Here is a 20007-nt window from a genome sequence, read left to right as displayed (position 1 = left end):
TAGGGTGTCCTGAAAGGTTTAGGGGTGAAGGGAGGCAGACTACGAGAATTACATTACAAAGCGGACAGGCAAAGACGGCAACAACTGACTCCCGGGTTCTTGAACCTCGGCCTTCCGTACAAGGTGCTGGGCCCGAGAACTCGAGATGGGGGAGGGGGGCACACTGCGCGGTGGCCCCGAGGTTACGGGGAAACTCGAGGGGAGCCGCGTCCCTCAATCTAAAAGCGGGGGGGGAGCGCACACAAATGGGTCACCCGACGAAGCAAGAGGTCCTGCAGACTGTGGGGCAGGCTCCTAGGGGCAGCCCTGGGGCTGACCTGAGGGAAGGGCGGCCAGTCCTCCCAGCGGCGACTCGGGTCATGCGAAAAAGACCTGAGCCCTGGGAGCTTGGGAAAGGAGTCAAACCCATCCTGAAGGGGTTTGGGCCAGGGGAGAAGGGGTCAGGCCAAGCCGGAACGAGACACGGACCGGGTAGGTCAAGGGGGGGGGGGGAAATGTCCGGCTGGGGCAGTTACAAGCACGGGAGCCGGCGAGGCTCAGCAGCCCGCTTCCCGTCTTGGGTCATCCTTCTGCCAGCGGCTGCTCCAACTGTTCCGGGCCCAGCCGCCCCGTCCACTGCCGCCACCAACGCCGCCGCCATCTTACACTGGCCAGCGGCCGCCACCACCACCGCCTCCGCTCTCTGCGCTTGCGCCTGCGCCGCCACGCTTTCCGGCCCCTTTGCGACGCTGTGCTGGAGAAGACTGAGGGAAGAGTGGTCGCGCGAGCTCTCGGCTCCCAACCCTCCTCGAAGGACGCATAGGGGGCGGGGCTTAAAGTCAACGGAAAACGGAGCGAGGGGCGCGTGCGCATGACTGAGGAGGGAAAGTTGCTTTCGTAGTTTTGCTTGGGGTTCACTTTCCTCGTGATACTCAAAAGATAGACAGCGTCCCAGAATTGTGGTGGAAATCAACTTCATTTCTAACAGGCTGGCAGGCAACCTTCTGAACGACCTCCATTTCCCCCCGTTTTTGAATACTGGGAACAAGCAGCTGTCTCTAGATTCCGTCTGAAACCCCTTTTCCTTTGAGCAGCTTCTTAAGTGCTTTCTATACCTCTGAGAGTTATTTACCCCTGGGAGCCTCCAGTTTTGAAGAAGCCTGAGGTGCGGCTAAGCTATTCAAGAGACTCTTTCTCTGAAGCAGGGTAGTGCGTTGAAGACTCCCAAGAATGGGACTGGAGGTATTCACTCTGCCTTCTTCTGACACCTGAAGGAAGCGTACAGAAGACCCGTGAAAAGGTTACACCCAGCTGCCAGGCCGGGGGTGGGGTGGGGTGACGAGGAGGCCGGGGTGCAAGGCTCCTTGTCATCTCTTCTACCGCTACATTCGTATTATGTGTCATTATTATAATACGTGGACTATTGCAATAGATGCCAGGCTGATTTGTCTACTTCCATTATTGCCCTACTAGTTAAATAAAGGCATTCAGAGTGAACTTTTAAAGTGTAAGCCAGATCACTCGCTCAAAAGCTTCCCATCACACAATAAAAATCAAAACGCTCAAAAGGGCCTCCAAGGAAAGCCCTACACGATACTGCACCTATTTCTCTTCTCCCATACTACTTAGCTTTAACCCTGCTCTAGCCCTTTGGCCTTCTTGTTGTCACTCGACAAAAATATTGAAGAGCCCCAGGGCTTTTGCACTTGTTCCTTCTTGGAATGTTCACCTACCAGATCTTTACTAGACTTGTTCTGTCCATTTAATCAGATCTCTACCCAAACACTCCTTCCTCAGAGAGACAGCTCTTAACCATTCCAGTTAAAATAGTATCCTACACTGTCATCCTTTCACTCTGCATTTTATGCCATTTTTTACATATAATATTTAACCTCTAATTACCTATTTGTAATCTATACTACTAGAATATAAGCTCTATCAGGGCAATGGCTATGTCTTTTTCATCTTTATAATACCATCACCTAAGAGGACTTAGAACACAAAGTTAACCATCTAATGCCTTAACATTCTATTCATTCTTTCATTCACTCCATCAACAACTGTTGAATTCCTGCTACATGTAAGGCCTCTTCTAGGTACTGGGGCTGCAGTAGTGAATACAACCAACCAAGATTCCAACATTCATGGAACTTATTAGTGCAGGGGTTGGGAGTGTAGGGGGAGAAGAGGGCCATGCAGATAATATTAAATATTAAATGTAAGGAAAAATAAACCAGGGTAAAAGTGGGTTACCTTTTTACCTACCTTAAGTAGGTGTGCTCTTTTACATATGTGGTTAGGGAAGGCACCTCTGCTGAAGTGACATTTAATAGAGATGAGGGCTTCCCTTATGGCTCAGTTGGTATAGAATCCACCTGCAATGCAGGAGACCGCAGATCGATTCCTGAGTCAGGAAGATTCGCTGGAGAATGGATAGGCTACCCACTGCAGTATTCTTGGGCTTCCCTTGTGGCTCAGCTGGTAAAGAATCTGCCTGCAATGCAGGAGACCTGGTTTCGATTTCTGGGTTGGGAAGATCCCCTGGAGAAGGGAAAGGCTATCCACTCCAGGATTCTGGCCTGGAGAATTCCATGGACTGTATAGTCCATGAGGTTGCAAACAATCGGACACGACTGAGCAACTTTTATCTCACTTCAAACTACTATCCACATAATGATGACTCCCACGTATTTATTTCCAAACCAGGCTTCTCCTTCAAGCTTTAGACTGACACACCTGAGAGCCAACGGCACTTTTTAAAAAACAGCTTTATTGAGATGAAATTCACATACCATACAATTCACTCATTTAAAGTGTTCAATTGAATGGCTTTGGGTACATTCACAGATATGTGCAACCATAACCACAGTCAATTTTCAATAATTTTCATCCCCTAAAAAAACCCACAAAAACCCAGTTTCCTTTAGGTATCACCTCCCACCCCCATCTCCCATCCCCCTCCAACTCTAAGAAACCACTAATCTATTTTATCCCTATAGATTTCTCTATTCGGGACTTTCATATGAATGGAATCATATAGTATGTGGCCTTTTGTGACTGGCTTATTTCACTTAGCATGCTTCCAAAATTCACTCATTGTATAAAATGTAACAGTACTTCTTTTAAAACAAATATTCCATTGTATACGTTCAACCATTCATCTGTTGGTGGATGTTGTTGTTTCTACCTTTCAGCAAAAATGCTGTTATAAAAATGTATATGCCAGTTTTTATTTGGACATATGTTTCATTTCTTTGGGGCATATACTTAGGAATTAAATTGCTGGGTCATATGGTTAACTATGTTTAATCCAGTTGAGGAACTGACAGAGTGCTTTTTGAAGCTGTTGTACCATTTTACTTTCACACCAGCAATGTATAAAGGTTCCAGTCCAGTTTTCCCCATCTTTACCAATGTTTAGTAACTTTTTGATTCTAAATATCCTAATGGGTTTGAAGTGATTTTTGATTTGCACTTCCCTCATGACTAACAATATCAAGCATCTTTTCATATGTTTACTGATCATTTTTGTTTCTTTTGGAGAAGTGTCTATTCAAGTTCTCTGCTCACTTTTTAAAATAATAGGTTGTTTTTCTTTTAAAAACCCACTCCAGTATTCTTGGGCTTCCCTGGTGGCTCAGCTGGTAAAGAATCCGCCTGCAATGTGGGAGACCTAGGTTCAATCTCTGGGTTGGGAAGATCCCTTGGAGAAGGGAAAGGCTACCCACTCCAGTATTCTAGGAGAATTCCATGGGGTCACAGAGTCAGACACGACTGAGGCACTTTTCACTTTTCTTTTAAAAAATTTTATTTATGGCTGTGCTGAATCTTTGTTGCTGTGCGGGCTTTTCTCTGGTTGTGGCAAGTAGGGGCTAATCACTAGTTGTGATGTGCAGGCTTCTCATTGCAGTGATGGCTTCTCTTGTTGCACTGCACAGGCTCTAGGGCTCTTGGGATTCAGCAGTTGCAGCACATGGGCTCAGTAGTTGCAGCTCCCAGGCTCCGGAGCACAGGCTCAATAGTTGTGGTACACAGGCTTAGTTGCTCTGCAGCATGTGGGATCTTCCTGGATCAGGAATTGAACCCATGTCTCCAGCACTGACAGGTGGATTCTTAACCACTGAGCCACCAGGGAAGCCCTCCTTTGCTCATTTTTAAATTGGGTTACTTGTCTTTTTATTATAGAGTTATAAGAGTACATAGTTTTTCTAGATACAAATCCTTCATCAGTTACATGATTTAAATATTTTCTCCCATTCTGTGAGCTGTCTTTGCACTTTTTTGATGGTGTCCTTTGAAGCACAAACTTTTCAATTTTGATGAGGTCCAATTTATCTTTTTCTTTTATTGCTCATGCTTTTGGGGTCCTATATAATAATTCTTGGGTTTCCCTGGTAGCTCAGACGGTAAAGAATCTGCCTGCTATGCATGAGACCTGGGTTGCATCCCTGGGTTGGGAAGATCCCCTGGAGAAGGGAATGGCCACCATTCCAATACTTTTGCCTGGAGAATTCCATGAACACAGTTATTACTTTTAGCTGTTTGAGTTAATTTTTTAATATGGTGTGAGGTAAGGATTGAACTTATTATTTTGCAGGTGGCTATCTAGTCATCCCAGGGCAATTTTCTAAAAGACTTTTTTCCCACTGGATGGTTTTGACCCCTTTGTAAACAAATCAGCTAACCATAGATATACAGATTTACTTCTGGAGTCTTAATTCTACTCCACTGGTATCTATGTCTTTTCTATGTGCCATCACCCCCTTTTTTAACATTTTTTTTTTTGTTGTTGCACTGGTGGTTTTTGTTGCTGCCTGCAGGCTTTCTGTCATTGCAGAGAGCACAGGTTCTAGGTGCCCAGGCTCAGTAGTTGTGGCACACAGGCCTAGTTGCCCCATGGCACGTAGGATCTTCCTGGACCAGGGATCGAACCTGTGTCCCCTGCCCTGGCAGGTGGATTCTTAACCACTGTAACACCATGGAAGCCCTCATCACACTGTTTTGATTATCATTGTTTTGTAGTGAGTTTTTCAAGATTATTTTCTTCTTTTGAGTCCACTGTGATTCCATATGACTTTTAGGATTACTTAGTCAATTTCCACAAAGTAGGCTGGGATTCTGATAGAGATTGCATTGAATATGGAGATTAGGGAGTAAAACAGTTCCCAACTGACAATGGTTCGACTTATGATTTTTTTACTTTATGGTGGTGTCTAAGAGATAAACATTCTGTAAAAACTGTACTTTGACTTTTGATCTTTTCCTGGGCTAGTGATATGTGGTAGGATATTCTCTCAGGACGTTGGGCAGCAACAGTGAGCCAAGCTCCCAGTCAGCCACACAATCATGAGGGTAAACAATCAATACACTTACAATCATTCTTTCTCACTTTCAGTACTGTATCAATAAATTATATGAGATATTCAATACTTTATTATAAAACAGGCTTTGTATTAGATGGTTTTGCCCAACTGCAGGCTAATGTAAGTGTTCTGAGCATGTTTAAAGTAGACTAGGCTAACCCATGAGTTTGGTAGGTTAGTGTATTAAATTTATTGGCTTAAGATATTTTCAACTTAAAATGGGTTTATCAGGACATAACCCTATGGTAAATCAAGGAAGATCTGTAGTGACATTTTAACAATGTGCTCTGTGAACATTATTTAGATCTTTCTTAACAATATTTTGTAGTTTTAATGTACTTCTTTTGTTAAATTTATTCTTAAGTATTCTTCTCCCTTAATCCCAAGTATTCTTTTTGATGCTTTTGTGAATGGAATTGTTTTCTTAGTCTCACTTTTCTGGACTGTTCACTGCAAATCATAGGAATATAATTGATTTCTATATATTGAACTTAAGTCCTGCAACCTTGCTGAACTCATTAGTTCTAATAGTTTTTTAGTGGATTCCTTAAGATGTCCTATATCATGCATCTGCAAATACAGTTTTATTTTTCCTTTCCAATCTCAATGTCTTTTCTTTTTCTTGCTTAATTGCCCTGACTAAAACCTCTGGCAAAATATTGACTAGAAGTGGTTACAGCTGATACCCTTGTATTGTTCGTGATCCTTAAGTATGATGTTAGCTGCAGATTTTTTGTGTAGTTGTACTTTACCAGATTGAGGATGTTCTCTTCTATTCCAGTCAATGGCACCTTAATATTCCCAAACTGAACTCAACGTTTGCTCTTTGCTCTACTTCTGTTACACTCAAATCTCTCAGTTGACACCATTATTCTCCTGTCTTAGGTTGGAGTCCCTAGAAGCAGAGTTCAAGAAAGGGATTCTGTGCACGTGGTTTATTGAGGGAGTGCTCTCAAGTAAAACCTGTAATGGAGTGAGTGAAGCAAGACAGGACAAGAGGAAAAGTTAGGCAGGTTCAGCTGATGAGTTTAGCCTCCACTGGGAACTCTTGGCACATAAATGGCTCATCTGTTCCACCTTGAGGAAAGCAACAAGGAATTTTGTACCTTAGTATTATTTGCTGACAACACAATTACTAACTACATATCATCACTGATAATGCAATCCCTATCAGAATCCTGACTGACTTCTGAACAGGAACTAATATCATACCATTGACTGTGGTGTTATCCCTGGGAAGGAACAACCTTCCAGGAATTTCCAGAAGTGGCTTTTGTTGGCAGAGAGTGATTCCCAAGAAGATGCAGTAGTGAGCTATTAGCAGCCAACACTCACTTCCAGGTAAAGAGGCTCTGGACAGAGTACCAACAATGTCTACTATATTGGGGTCATTTGTGTTGTACATTAAGTTCTCTACATCTAAGCCGTTTCTCCATAAGTCAAGTTAGTCACAATTTCTGGAAACACAAAAGGGGTTGCAGTTGGTGCAGAAATTGCAGATGACATTCATCATCTTCCTTCAATGACACCTATTTCAGATTCATCTCCCTCTTGACTACAATTTTTGTTAGTCTAGATGGCTTACCTCTGGGGTGATCCAGATCTTCATCCCTGAGGGTTCTGGGACCCCGAAGATCATGCCCTACCAGGCCATAAGTGTTTAGTTATTTACAGTTAAAACTGAGTATAGGAGAACTAAAAAGTTAACCCAGGGATCACATGTGCATCAAACACTTTTCTCTTTGTATTCATAATGTAAAAGTGAGCCTAACTCCTCATAACAGAGCTAATTATCCCAGACAGTATGGCAACTTCTTTTTCTGCCTGATATTTTGCTGGCATTAAGAGCCCAAAGTGACCAGATGACACTGTGCCTGGTAGAAGCATCTCCACTCTGGGAAACAGGATCTCCAGACCCACAGAATTTAAAGTTGCAAGGACAGGAAGTACAAACGTGTCAAGTGGCTCACAGAAGTGATACTGAATAGGGTCACGCCTGTCTCCACCCCTTGGTTCCAGAACCCATGAATTCTACCTTTTGTGGTAGTTTATACTGCACTGTGAAGTACAGCACTCCATCCTTGCTGGCACCACAAATGCACCTTCAAAAGGCCACCCCACTACTCTACCAGGTCAGAGGCTTCTGGGTAAAAAGGCATCGATAGGAACACTGGGCCCCACTGTCATGTGCCCGTGACTGTAGCTGCTTTGCCACTGAGTACCCTGTCCCAAGGCATTCTTACGTAGGACCCAGTGCCAGCAAATGGCTCAGGCACTTACAGGCAAAGCAAAATAGGTATCAGTCCTGATCAGAATGTTAAACTATTGTTTTTTCCAGAATGGAAAAGGTTTGATGTAATCAACTTGCCACCAAATGGTGAGCTGTTCTCATTGAACAGTGGTACTCAACAAGGGGATCATCACTGCTCTTTGATGCTGACAAGATAGACATTTAGAAACAGCAGAGCTCAGTCAGCCTGGGTAAGAAAGGAATTCATGTTAACAGGCTGAAAAACAGCCTGCATCTCTGCCACCACAGAGATTCTATTTATAAACACACTATGCACGAACCAGGATACCTGAAATTGTCCTAACTAAATTATCATGCCCATACAGTTTATTTATTTAGTGCCCTTCTGGTGAATACAAGTCCCACTCTCACAGAAGTGAGAGTCCCAAACACTCTTTACCAGACCCCATCTTCCGATCTTGCTCCTTTTGGGCCCTTGACCAACCAGCCCACTGACTCTGAGTTCATGTACATCCTTGCCTCCAGTCACTTCTTTCTCCAAAGTGGATGGTCAAGTCAACTGCCTAAAGTCCTACTTATTGAGAGAATTTCCCCTCATCACTGTCTCTCAGGATTCAGGACCACTCAGGAAAAGGCCGTTGAGAAACAGCATTCCTTACTTGGCTTCGTTTGCCCTAACATGATCAAGCTAAGCCATCCACAAACCAGACTTGGACTTTTTCCTCCTCTGTGAAATGGCTGAAGGAATTCTTATGTTGCCATAGGTATGAGCTACAAGAAAGGTTTTAGTGCCACAGATACAGGTAATATGAAGGCCTGGGGCCCTTTGTTTAATTTACTTGTGCCAAGTTTGCTTGGGCTTCTTCCAAAGTGAACAGCTTCCGCTGTAGAATATATTGTTATTGTATCTGTCCAGTCTTATGACTTGGCATGTCTGACAATAACATGCTGTTTATATGGGCAACTGGTCACACAGTCACTTGATATTCTGTGGTCAGACACTGAATTAATTTCAGGACCTAACAGTATGCCAGGAGATGCTTTGCAATGGTGAAACTTCCTCTACTGCAGAAACAACCACCTTACTCCAGAACCTTAGAGATCTGTGCTGGAATTTTCCTACTGTGAATTGCCAGACAATTCACACATCTTTTCTTACCACAGGTACCTCTAGTACCATGGAACTTTCCAGGTGTTATGACCCAAGCAGCACGACTGCTTGAATGGTAGCCTGGACCTGCTGTGAAGGCCATTATTGTATTCCCAGGCTCAGACTATGCTGCCTCCAAAACTGTAATATGCCTACCAAGGTATTGTGCTTCTTAGGGTAAAAGGCACAAGATACAATAATTTATATTTACCTTAGAAAGGATCATTGGACACACAGAAACTTAACCAACACGACAGGGCCCTGAATCTTTTGAAGAATTTATCTTCTACCCTCTGGAGTGTATGTGTCTCAAAGAATCCAGAATAATTGATACTGTTTGTTCATCAGATCTGATTAGCACATCCTCAATACCTGAGTAGCATAACTTAATAAAGCAAACAAATGGGATATATTACAGAATATCCAGATTCTTTTGGACTGTACTGTGACAGAGAGAGGGAGAACTAACATAACTCTGTATTAAAACCAAAACATATATTGTTGACCATCAACTGCAACTCCAACTACTTCTGATACTTTCTTCCTGATTAATACTAAAGAACATACTCACTAGATTGGGAAACTTTCTGTTAAAAAAAGGCCAAATAGTACAAATTAAGAGCCACATACCTACATCAGTGGAGAAGGCAATGGCACCCCACTCCAGTACTCTTGCCTGGAGCATCCCAGGGACAGAGGCGCCTGGTGGGCTGCAGGCCGTGGGATCGCTAAGAGTCAGACACGGCTGAGCGACTTCATTCTCACTCTACCTTATCAGCGGCTGTGCCACTCTCCAGCAAACATGCCCAGCCTCTTAGAAGACGGCCCACAAGGGGGTGTGTTCCTCTCTTGTGGACTCAACATGTATGTGCAGGTGAAGAGTCTTGTTATCTCTACAAGCCAGAGATGAAGCTCATCCAATGTAAGATTCGTTGTGTTCAACCAGAATATCAAGTCCTAGTTGTAAGGGTCAGGACTGCTAACTGCGCAAGGTTACAGCAGTCCATTTCAGTCCAGCATATCTCACTCGGTGTTTGCAAGGGTCAGATGGGGAGACTAAACAAGGACATGATGGGGACCGACACCCTGTGCCATTTAACTCTGAGTGTAACTAACTGCTGCCATTTTCCCCAGAATGCACTATTACCTATTTACTATTCTTGGCAGAGGTGGGTGGTTTTAGGGGGTTCTACTTGGGCTTTCTGACAACTGCCAAATATGTCCATTCTGATTACCTATGGCAACTGGAAAAATGACTATAGGTTTTTGGACCCACTGTGAGACAGACTTGGGCAAGCACTCCATTTATTATCTAATCCCATATTTTCCTACTGTAATTGGGTTGGGGTGGGGGGATGCAGGGATAGGAGGTGTGTGGCAGTGTTCTAAGTCTCTGGGTTTCTGTGTCAACTCAGACCCTGTATCCTTTTTTCCCAACGAAAAAAATGTGGATAGTCTTCTTTCCTGAGTGTGTGGTTAACTAAGTAAATGATGTAGTCAACTGAGGAGGTTTAGTCTGAAAACGGTCTCAAATCTAGAAACTGGGCAAGGAATTGTGACCTTTCATTGAAGTTATTGACCTGAGTTTTCTGTTCAACCATTCTTGGTTACTCTTAATTATATGTAAATTGATTTATTCTCCTTGACTGTCTACCTATGGCCTTGAGGACTCACTTTCCATTAGTCTCTTCCTCTTTGACCATGCTGCCCTTATGGAAATTCATTCACTCTGCCTCTGAGAGTGAAGTGTTGCCATCTGGTCTCTGCTTTCAGAGGCAAATGCTAGGATCCTATCATCCCCACCACTACCAGGGAAACCAGTTGTTAAATAACATCCTCTTCCATCAGCCGCCACCCAGAGACAACCCTTCTTAACTTCTCAAACATGCTGGTGACCCCTTCATCAGGGCCTTTCCTTAATAAAAAATTTTCCCAAGGCCTTCCTGAGAAACAGTCAGCAGGTGGATTTTCCAGTGATACATTCATTCTTGCATGCATACTTCTGCTAAGACTTTTGATCACTTCTCATATGGTCTATCATCTCTACCTGATTTACTGTGGGCCATCATTTCTCCTAAGCTCCCAAAAAGCCATCTCAATAGCATATTATAAGTGCCTCATGGGATCCTTGGGCTGCAGGTTCAATCCCTGGGTCAGGAAGATCCCCTGGAAGAGGGCATGGCAACCCACTCCAGCATTCTTGTGCCTGGTGAATCCTATGGACAGAGGAGCCTGGCAGGCAACAATCCATGGGGTCGCAAAGAGTTAGACATGACTGAGCTGACTTAGTACACACACATGGGGCCCTTACCAGGATGTTCCAAAAATCATAGGAAATTGACCCCATTATCACAGTATTAACTTGATTCTTAATTCATTAAACCATCTAAACAACCACAAATTTGTTTTCTAATGTACAGAATTTTGGAACAAGGGGGCATCTCCTTTAAAGTCTGACAGTAGCATAAACACTTCATGCACAACCCAAAGCTAAGCTTTGTAATGGTTATTTTAAGTAGCAAAAGGAAGGCTAGAAAAATACTAGAAACTTCCTCACAGTTACACATTCTAGCTAAAGAAAAAGTTCATTAAAAGCAGCACTCATGGAACAAGTAGAGAAATGTATCTGTTGGGCTGATGCAGCTGTGGACAGCCTGAGGGCCCCAGAGCAGAGCTACTCAGGCGGTTGGAAATTTGTACTGACCCGTGAGTTTACCAGTCTGTGACAAGAGGAGTTAGAAATTCAGTTTTTAGAAACTTTTTAGCATTTTTTTTCATATTTATTTATTTAGGCTGTGCCGTGTGGCATGTGGGATCTTAAATCCTTGACCAGGGATCAAACTGGTGCCCTATGCATTGGGAGCGTCGAGACTTAACCACTGGACTGTCAGGGAAGTCCCTAGCATTCTGACATTGCTGTAATATCTGAATGCGTAAGGAGTGGCTTTATCAGGCAGGAGGGATTTGGTTAATTTGGTGTTGTCAAACTTATATGGTGGGTAGCCAACAATGTGAACTGTGCATATGGAAAACATACTGCTGGACAAAGGACAGGATACTTATAAAACAAAACACCTGGTCCTTTACCAAAGGACCTTTACCAGTTTAAGAAAGACTGCTCTATCTTTCCATGAGCCCTAGAATAGTTCAAATAGTATTTCTGGAACAGACAGTAACCTGAGGCCAATCAATGCATGTTCAATCAAAATGAAAATGAATGTCTCAGGAACAAAACTAAGGTGGTATCTGTTTAGGTTCCTGGAGTAAGTCCTGGCCAGGCTGGCAGAAGTGAGAATGTGTACAAGAACACTGGCACACAGGTCAAGGGGGTAGGGCCCTTTTGTCCTTCCCACCTCCCTGCCCAGCCGCGTTCAGTTTTTGGCTAGAGCAAGAGGAGAGAATTTTGGCCATTCATGTCCTGTGACCATCATCACAAGTCTGCTTGTACTTTCCCATCTCTTGCAGAGGCGAGCAGTCTCAGACTCAAACCTGGGCTCTTCCCTACTCTAAGGTACAATAGCTGGACCTTCCTAAACAGCCTGAGGTCTTAAAAATATTTCCTTCCTCACCGATACCACAGAATGTGTCGGGGACCTTAAGGGGAGAAAAGTCTTAACCCAAGGGAAAGTGTCATGTCAGGTGATCAGAGTGCCACAAATGGTAAGTACAAATTTGCTCCGGTAGTTATTTTCTGAGTGCTGAACCAGGACAGCGAGCTGGTCTGAACCAGAATATCCGCCAACATGTGGCACCCAAGATCTACAGATCCACTGGCTCCCACAGTGAAAGGCAAGGTCAGCTCCAACAAAAAAATTTAGAAAACATGTTAACAATACATTACTAACAATAACATAATAATGTAAAATGTTAAAATACAATACCAATTGAAAGGCTTCAAAAACAGAGAAAATGAGGGAAGATGGTCATTCAGTCTGCTCTACCAACTGAAGTGCAGACTGAGCTGGGAAGAGAGGTGATGGTAGAACCCAGCAATGTTAAGCTAACATACCTCACAGAGCAGCTTAGAGAAACTAAGGAAGATTAGGAAAAGGGTTGGATGAAATACAGGCTACGGTCCTCACTCAGAATATTTTTTCATCAGGAAAAAGGGCACAGGCTGCATCCCACCCCCTTTTCCCAGGCTACCTCCCTGAATCCATGGGCAGCATTCAAAATCAGAAGTGAGAATGTGTAAAAGAAAACTGTATGCAACTGGGGAAGAACAGTCCTTCATTTCCTAGACGTGACACTATAATTACATACACTTGCCAGCGAGATAGCAGGACTGGTGAAAGTGGTGGATAGACTCGAACAGGGGAAACAGGACAAAGACAGGCCCTTTTTTGTCACAGTTTGGGCTCAGACAAGGGTTGGAATAAAGAGGTATTTAAAGTAGAGAGATGAGAGGAGAGGTAGGGGGTAAAGGAAGGTCAAGGGCTGAGTTCACCCAGATCACATAGCATTATAGAAAGAACCAGGGCAGCTGCTGGAGTTCTCAGGCTGGATAGGGAGCTGAGGACTCTGTACCTGGAAAGAGGAGAATTCCAGGGCTTCTCTTTCAACCTGTGATTAGATGCAAAAGCCCCCCACTTACTTTGGAGAATTCAGAACAGTCTGAAGGCAAGAGTGTGTGGTGACAGACCTACGGCCCCTGCCCAGGCTGTTTCTCACACGCATTCCCAGAGGCCCTGCTTAAGGACAGAAACACAGAGTCTGAGGGCTCTGTCCCTGCTGCCCAGGTTCAAGAGAGGGAGTGGAGACAAGGCACGGAGACCCCATACAAAAGTGAACATCAGTGTGGCCCTGTGGAACATTACTTTGGGAGAGGGAAAAAGGTGCCTGCCCCAGAAGAGTCACCTTCCCTCACCTGGAAGGTAGTTGGGCCTTTGTTAGCAGCAGAAACCACAATGGAAAGGGTTCACAGTAATGATCTGCAGAACAGGCCTTATTCCTACAAAGAGAAAAAGCCTCAGCTGGTATGGCACAATCTTGGGTGGGATGACAGATGGCAGTGGGCAGCCACTCCGGGAGACGACACTCCTGCCTCAGTTCTCAGTGGTTCTGCTGACTCCAGACGTTCCCCCACGGCTGGGAATCAGGGAAGAAAGCGTGCTGTGTTTCACATGATCAGACACTGTTCGCCATTGGCACCTGGTGGGCCCGACAGATTAAGGGCGTCCAGGTCAAAGTTGAGGCCAGGAGGCTGGAGAAGAGATGAAGGGACTCAGATAACTCCTTCCATTTCAAAAAGTTAGAGCTTTTGAAGGTCTATCCCCTGCAGCCACTATTATTGCCTTAGGTGGAATCACTAAAGGTTACAGAATAATAGAAACTTGGGCTCATATTAAAGTATACAAGACGGTATACTCACCATCTCCCCAGCAAGCTCTTTTGGAGGATGGCCCAAGTCTTGCAGCTGGAACATAAAGAAAGAGGAACACGAGCTAAGGCCGTGCTTCGCAGCCTCCCCTGTGCTCCCTCCCCCACTTTGGTTTGGCAGTGGGGCCTCCTTTCAGGATCCTCCTGCAATGAACACCCAGGCAGACAGCAGCAGCAGCGGGCAGACAGCAAAAGGAGGCCTTACCTGCTGCATAAGATCCAGCACCACCTCAAAACGAGCCTTCTGAGTGGCCTCACTGTCTGTGGGGGTCTCTGCCTCAAACTGCTCACATATTTTGCCCATGACACTATGTTGTTCCTGATATTTTTCAAATTGCTCTGGAGGTAGAGAGTCTCGGTGAGCCTGCAACCATTCTGGATACTAAGTAAACAGAGAATGGGTGGTGAAGAATTAAATGAACAATGGATAAGGGTAATAAAATACAAAGAACATGAAGGGGCCAGAAACAGAGAAGGAAAAACTAAATAAGCAAGTTCAGCATGAGAAGCAGCATGGACTTCAATCAGATCACCCGGCTATGCTAGCATTTATGGTCACCAGAGGATGACAAACTGTTTCTGTGACGAGCCAGACAGTAAATATTTGAGGCTTTAAGGGCCACATGTGGTTTCAGTCACATATTCCTTCCTTTGTGTTTAACAACTTTTAAAAGTCTCTCCAGTAACACTATAAACTCTTTGATGGCAGAGACCATCATTTAAACTACTCTAAAAATTGTTCACAGCATAAAGTCAGTAAACCATCAGTGAAATCTTGTTGGAGAAATGAATGAAATTGGAAATGCAAGAAGAAGTTGATCAGACAACAACAGAGTCTTAAACTAGTTTACAGAAAACTATTAATAGAGCTGAAGGATTTCCCCTTCTACCTCAAATATCCTCAGTAAAGTGGCTTTATTCTCTTGGAGACACAACTCCTCCCTAACTCTCCCCGCCAAATAAATAAAGGAGAAAAAAACCAGATGAACGTGTACACTTGAGTTACTCTGTCTTTACAGTCTCTAAATAGACAAAGTAGCCCATGGGAGTTGATACAATGAGGAATAAGGAGGAAAAGCACAAACAGAAGTTCACAAACCTTTTCTGTGATTTCCTTCAGTGATGGGTACAGCACATCCTTGGACAGTAGGTTCTGCATGATGCTCTGCATGATGGGGAGGATGGTCCCTTCCCCATCCCCTTCGTCCATACCCAGCCCTTCCATGGCCTTGGTCAGCTCCTCTTCTGACATGCCAGAGTTCTAGAAAGCACAGAAGAGAAATGAGCAAGCATACCATCTTCTTGGGACACTTACCAACTTTTCAGGTGGGAAAGAACTATTTAAAACATGCCTGTAGCAAAATAGTGAGGCAAAAACAGACTTGAGATGATAGCCAAGAGAGTCTGTCTTTTTAGACTCTGCTGGTAAAGTCTCTGTGAGTGGGCCCCTTGTGGTTCCCTATCTCTTCCCCCTCACCTGAAGGTCAGTGGCATTCTTGGCTAGTCCACTTAATGTCTCCTTTAGGCAAGAGGTGAATTCTTGTTGGGAAGTAGCATCACTGCCTAGGAGAGATGAAAAGAGCCTAAGTCATTTAGGATTTTAACTGTTTGCTTGCTTAGACTGACCTGGTTACCAGCTTGGACATGGAGCATTTATTAGTAAATTACTACACTCCAAATCTTTGAATACTCTACGTTTATCTTCAAGTTATTTTCACAAATCTACATGGACTGTGTCTCAGTTTGTTCTCTATAATGACACCCACCTTAACACTGATCTTTAAAATTATCACTTTTAAATAATCTTTTCTGTTACTTTCCAACCTATCTCACCCCTTTCATTAAACAGGGTCTCATTTTTCCTTCCACCTCCTCTCCCATCCCATGGCAGTGGTATAATTGCTACCAACTTTTACAAAGACTTTGGTGTTGTCAGGGGACACTAACCCAAGAGGCTTGCTCAGACATCCCCACGGCCCCCTGCTTACCCACTCTCCCGGCGGCCTCTGAAAGCTTCTGGAACTGCTCTACCAGATGGGGCTCTTCCTCAGCCAGCTCTTTCATTGCTTTCTCAAACTCTGCGGTGGCTTGGGAAGCCAGCTCACTGTCAAACAGTTCCTGGAAAAACTTCTCTTGGGAGGCGAAGAGGGCATCCTACAGGGGAGAATGTGGCCAAAGTGCATCTCTTACTTGGCACCCCACTATACATGGTTTCTGACAGAAGCCACAGGCAGTGGCTCTGGGAGATGCAGTGCTTCCCTCCTACCCACCTCCATGGGACATTCTGACTACTTCTCTTTATGAGAACAGCAAAAAGGCATCTGGCCACTGAGGGAAGGCTATGGACTGGCATTCCCAATCCATTTAAATCTGTTCTTTTCTTAAAGAACTTCCTTGAGATCCCTCTACTCAATCTCAAGTCCCTGTTTCACAAGGACTGAGGCCTGCAAGAGCACTCAGCAACGTGAGGCCAAGGCACCCTCCCCAACTCCCCTCTGGCCCACAAGGGCCTGCCCCACCTCTGCTTGGAGCTGCACGCCCATCCCCTGCCCATCCCCTCCCCATCCCTTAAGTGGGTGGAATTTATACTTTGGCAGTGTCTCCTGGCGATCTCTTCTGGGGCCCTGAAGCATCAGGGGCCGTGGTGGTAGGAGGGGGTGCTGGGGAGGGTTTGGCCTTATCGAAATCATCAAGAGCACCTTCAGAGACAAGAGACACAGTGTATGTGTTGGTGATGGATGAGAATGCAAGGCTAGAGGGGTTTCTGAGCAAAGCATTAAGAAAACAATCTTTCAAGCTGCCAACTTTCCTAAAATGCTCTCCTTTTTTTGAGTCTCCCTCTCCTGACCCACTCCTCAATAAGCTTCTCCCTCCCTCTGCCATTACCTAATTTATTGTAATCATAGGGGAAGAAATCTCTTAAGGTGGAAAAAGCATCTCTCAAAGCTGTAAGACAACAATTCATCTACACAACGCCTCTTTGCCATACTTTAATGGTTCCTAGAAATCCCATATAGATATTCAAGGGGAACAGAGAACACAGATGTCCTTAACCCCCTAGAACTCACTCTGGAGCCCCACAAGGAATAATCTTTGGCAAGAGAGCAGAAGCCTTAAGATGTTTCACCCAGCTTCCCATGGGTCCTGGTACAAACTGAGGGACTCCATATTATACTCCACCGGAGGGCACTGAACTCTCTTTTCTCCTTCAATTTAGGTCTCCCTCCCCAGAGTTCCTAGAGCTCCGTGTGGCCTCATCTCGGCAGACTCACACAGTCACTTAGCACTTCTCACCATTTCTGTTCATCTTTCCGCCTGCCCGCTCTGTGACTGAGCAAGAGACAAAAAATATTCACCTCTACCCTGAAAAGCCTGTGTTCTCACCACCACTATATGTGCCAGGCCTAGGGGGAAGATACCAGCCCCACTCTGGGCATGAAACCAAACCAGAGAGGAGTGGATAGCAGGGCTGAGGAGGAAAAGTACAAGCCAGCTTCTTTCAAGAGCGAACTGTCTTCCCCTGAGGCTGTCTCACCCTGTTTTTCAAAATAATGGGAAGGGTTTGAGCTCCGACATGATGAAAGAACTGGAAAGGGGCCTGGTGGATGAAAGGACTGGGAGAAAGAAAGGAGTGTCTTTTCTGTTAAGGAGGGCAGGACAGTGCACAGAAGAACGCACTATGGGCTTGCTAATAGTTAATGGAAGCAATCCGTGGTTGTTCGGTTCGCTGCCCCCCGAGGACCAAACGCTGCTCTGGCGGGGAGAAAGTCAGACTTCAAAAACTTACTAAAGTAAGGGGAGTTTGGGAAGGGATCGTGAAACGTCCTCTGGGCTAGTTTCCCCTCCGGCAGGGAGATCAACAGTGTGGCCCGTTCAGGGACCCAGAAAGAACTCCTCAACTCCCGCTGCAGAGGAAGGAGAGGTGACCCAGAGATTATCTCGAGGGTCGCAATTAGACTCTCCGCCCCCTTCCAACCTTTGGAGAGCATTTCCTGCTCCGTCCCAAGCATCGCAGGTTTACCTAACCCCCTGAAAGGATCCTTACATCCGCCCTCTTCGGGGTTTTCCCATTACGGGCTCTTACTTTCCAGAAGCTCTTCCAATTCCCGGTCAGCTTCGGCCCGGACACCACCGTCCCCCTCAGCCGCGGCCATCTTGCGACCTCTGGCTTGCCGTAGGAGGCGGGACTCCGCGGCTCCGCGCGCCCCGCCCCCGAGCCCGCCCCCTCTCCTCGCGCAACCAATGGTATTGTTGGTCCGTGCCGGGCCGCCATTTTTAAAGGGACAGGAGGCTTCGGTTCCCACCCCCGCCACCCTTCTTACTACTGGCACGTTGACCTAACAGGTGAGTTTACTCTTACCTTCTGCCAGGTTTTTTTTTTTTTTTTTTTAAACTGGCCTGGCTTCCTTTCTTTCAACTTTCCACATTACCTGGCTTCCTTATTATTCTTTCCAGAGCTGTGGATATGCCAAATTGGGACAAACTGCCTACGAACCACCAGAAGCTGTGCATTTGTAATCAATACGGCAGTTACAGCATACCCAACATGGTAGTTTTCTCTCCCTTCAGTGTTTTACTCACATGTCATCTTCTCTGAAATGCCTTCTTTGGCCTCACTAAATAAAACTGCAACCCCTCCCACACACATACATATATAAATCCTACTCACTTGCCCTCCATTTTTCTCAACCCTTACCTCTATCTGACATACTATATGTTTTACTTATTTATCATTTCTATCTCTCCTTAAGTCCTTTGCAATTTAAACACGATGATGGCAAGGATTTTCATCCGTCATCTTCACTGCTGCATCCCTTGCTCCTGGGCTGGGGGTTAAAATTTAGGCATTCATTGTCTACTCTTTGCTCTCTCAGATCCTAAGGAGGCATGTTTCTCTGCAGAATCTACTGGCTATCTCACATTTCCTGTACCCCATTAAAAGTATCACAGGGTGAAGTACTTAGAACTCGATATTAGTCTAATCAAATCTGGTAGAAAAGTGACTCTTGGACTTTGGATTAAGCAGAAAGGCTACTGTAGAGTTCCCTTCCCTGACCAGAAAAACATCTATTTCTGCTTCATTGACTACGCCAAAGCCTTTGACTGTGTGGAGCACAACAAACTGTGGAAAATTGTGAAAGAGATGGGAATACCAGGCCACCTGACCTGCCTCCTGAGAAATCTGTATGCAGGTCAAGAAGCAACAGTTTGAACTGGACATGGAACAACAGACTGGTTCCAAATCGGGAAAGGAATCCACCAAGGCTGTATATTGTCACCCTGCTTATTTAACTTCTATGCAGAGTACATCATGAGAAACGCTGGGCTGGATGAAACACAAGCTGGAAACAAGATTGCTGGGAGAAATATCAATAACCTCAGATATGCAGATGACACCACCCTTATGGCAGAAAGGGAAGAAGAACTAAAGAGCCTCTTAATGAAAGTGAAAGAGGAGAGTGAAAAAGTTGGCTTAAAGCTCAACATTCAGAAAACTAAGATAATGCATCTGGTCCCATATCTTCATGGCAAATAGATGGGAAACAATAGAAATAGTGAGAGACTTTATTTTCCTGGCCTCCAGGATCACTGCAGATGGTGACTGCAGCCATGAAATTAAAAGACACTTGCTCCTTGGAAGAAAAGCTATGACCAGCCTAAACAGCATATTAAAAAGCAGAGACATCACTTTGCCACAAAGATCCATCTAGTCAAAGCTATGGTTTTCCCAGTAGTCATGTATGGATATGAGAGTTGGAGTATAAAGAAAGCTGAGTGTCACAGAATTGATGCTTTTGAACTGTGGTGTTGGAGAAGACTCTTGAGAGTTCCTTGGACTGCAAGGAGATCCAACCAGTCAATCCTAAAGGAAATCAGTCCTGAAT

At 44.8% G+C, this 20007-nt stretch overlaps 2 protein-coding genes across 8 annotated transcripts in view; both read right to left on the bottom strand.

The window, feature by feature from the left end:
- DCAF8 (DDB1 and CUL4 associated factor 8) overlaps positions 1-785 on the bottom strand; it is a 40033-nt gene extending 39248 nt beyond the window's left edge. For 2 of the 6 annotated variants that reach the window (XM_043451885.1, XM_043451855.1), the window contains exon 1: positions 469-639. The gene's annotated coding sequence lies outside the window, so the exon portion shown is untranslated. Of the gene's footprint in view, positions 1-317 lie in introns of all 6 variants that reach the window. The other 4 variants (XM_043451880.1, XM_043451892.1, XM_043451862.1 and 1 more) reach the window with 4 other exon arrangements.
- Positions 786-12552: 11767 nt separating this feature from the next.
- Positions 12553-18431, bottom strand: PEX19 (peroxisomal biogenesis factor 19). Of its 2 annotated transcripts, XM_043451832.1 has the most exons (9): positions 18207-18431; positions 17910-18027; positions 16712-16821; positions 16111-16276; positions 15600-15685; positions 15222-15383; positions 14328-14504; positions 14115-14159; positions 12553-13946 (listed from the first exon to the last, which is right to left on the bottom strand). In XM_043451832.1, exons 1-9 carry the CDS (start codon positions 18393-18395, stop codon positions 13863-13865), a joined length of 1137 nt encoding a protein of 378 aa, XP_043307767.1. In that variant the 5' UTR covers positions 18396-18431; the 3' UTR covers positions 12553-13862. The 2 variants fall into 2 exon arrangements, with proteins under 2 accessions (XP_043307767.1, XP_043307776.1); XM_043451841.1 differs by lacking the exon at positions 17910-18027 and having other exon boundaries at positions 18207-18332.
- Between the last annotated feature and the right edge of the window lie 1576 nt (positions 18432-20007).

The sequence above is a fragment of the Cervus canadensis genome, chromosome 2 (assembly GCF_019320065.1).
Source record: "Cervus canadensis isolate Bull #8, Minnesota chromosome 2, ASM1932006v1, whole genome shotgun sequence".
Taxonomy (NCBI): Eukaryota; Metazoa; Chordata; class Mammalia; order Artiodactyla; family Cervidae; genus Cervus; species Cervus canadensis.
The sequence above is the reverse complement of the archived record's forward strand: the minus strand, read 5'-3'. Positions and strand labels throughout refer to the sequence as shown.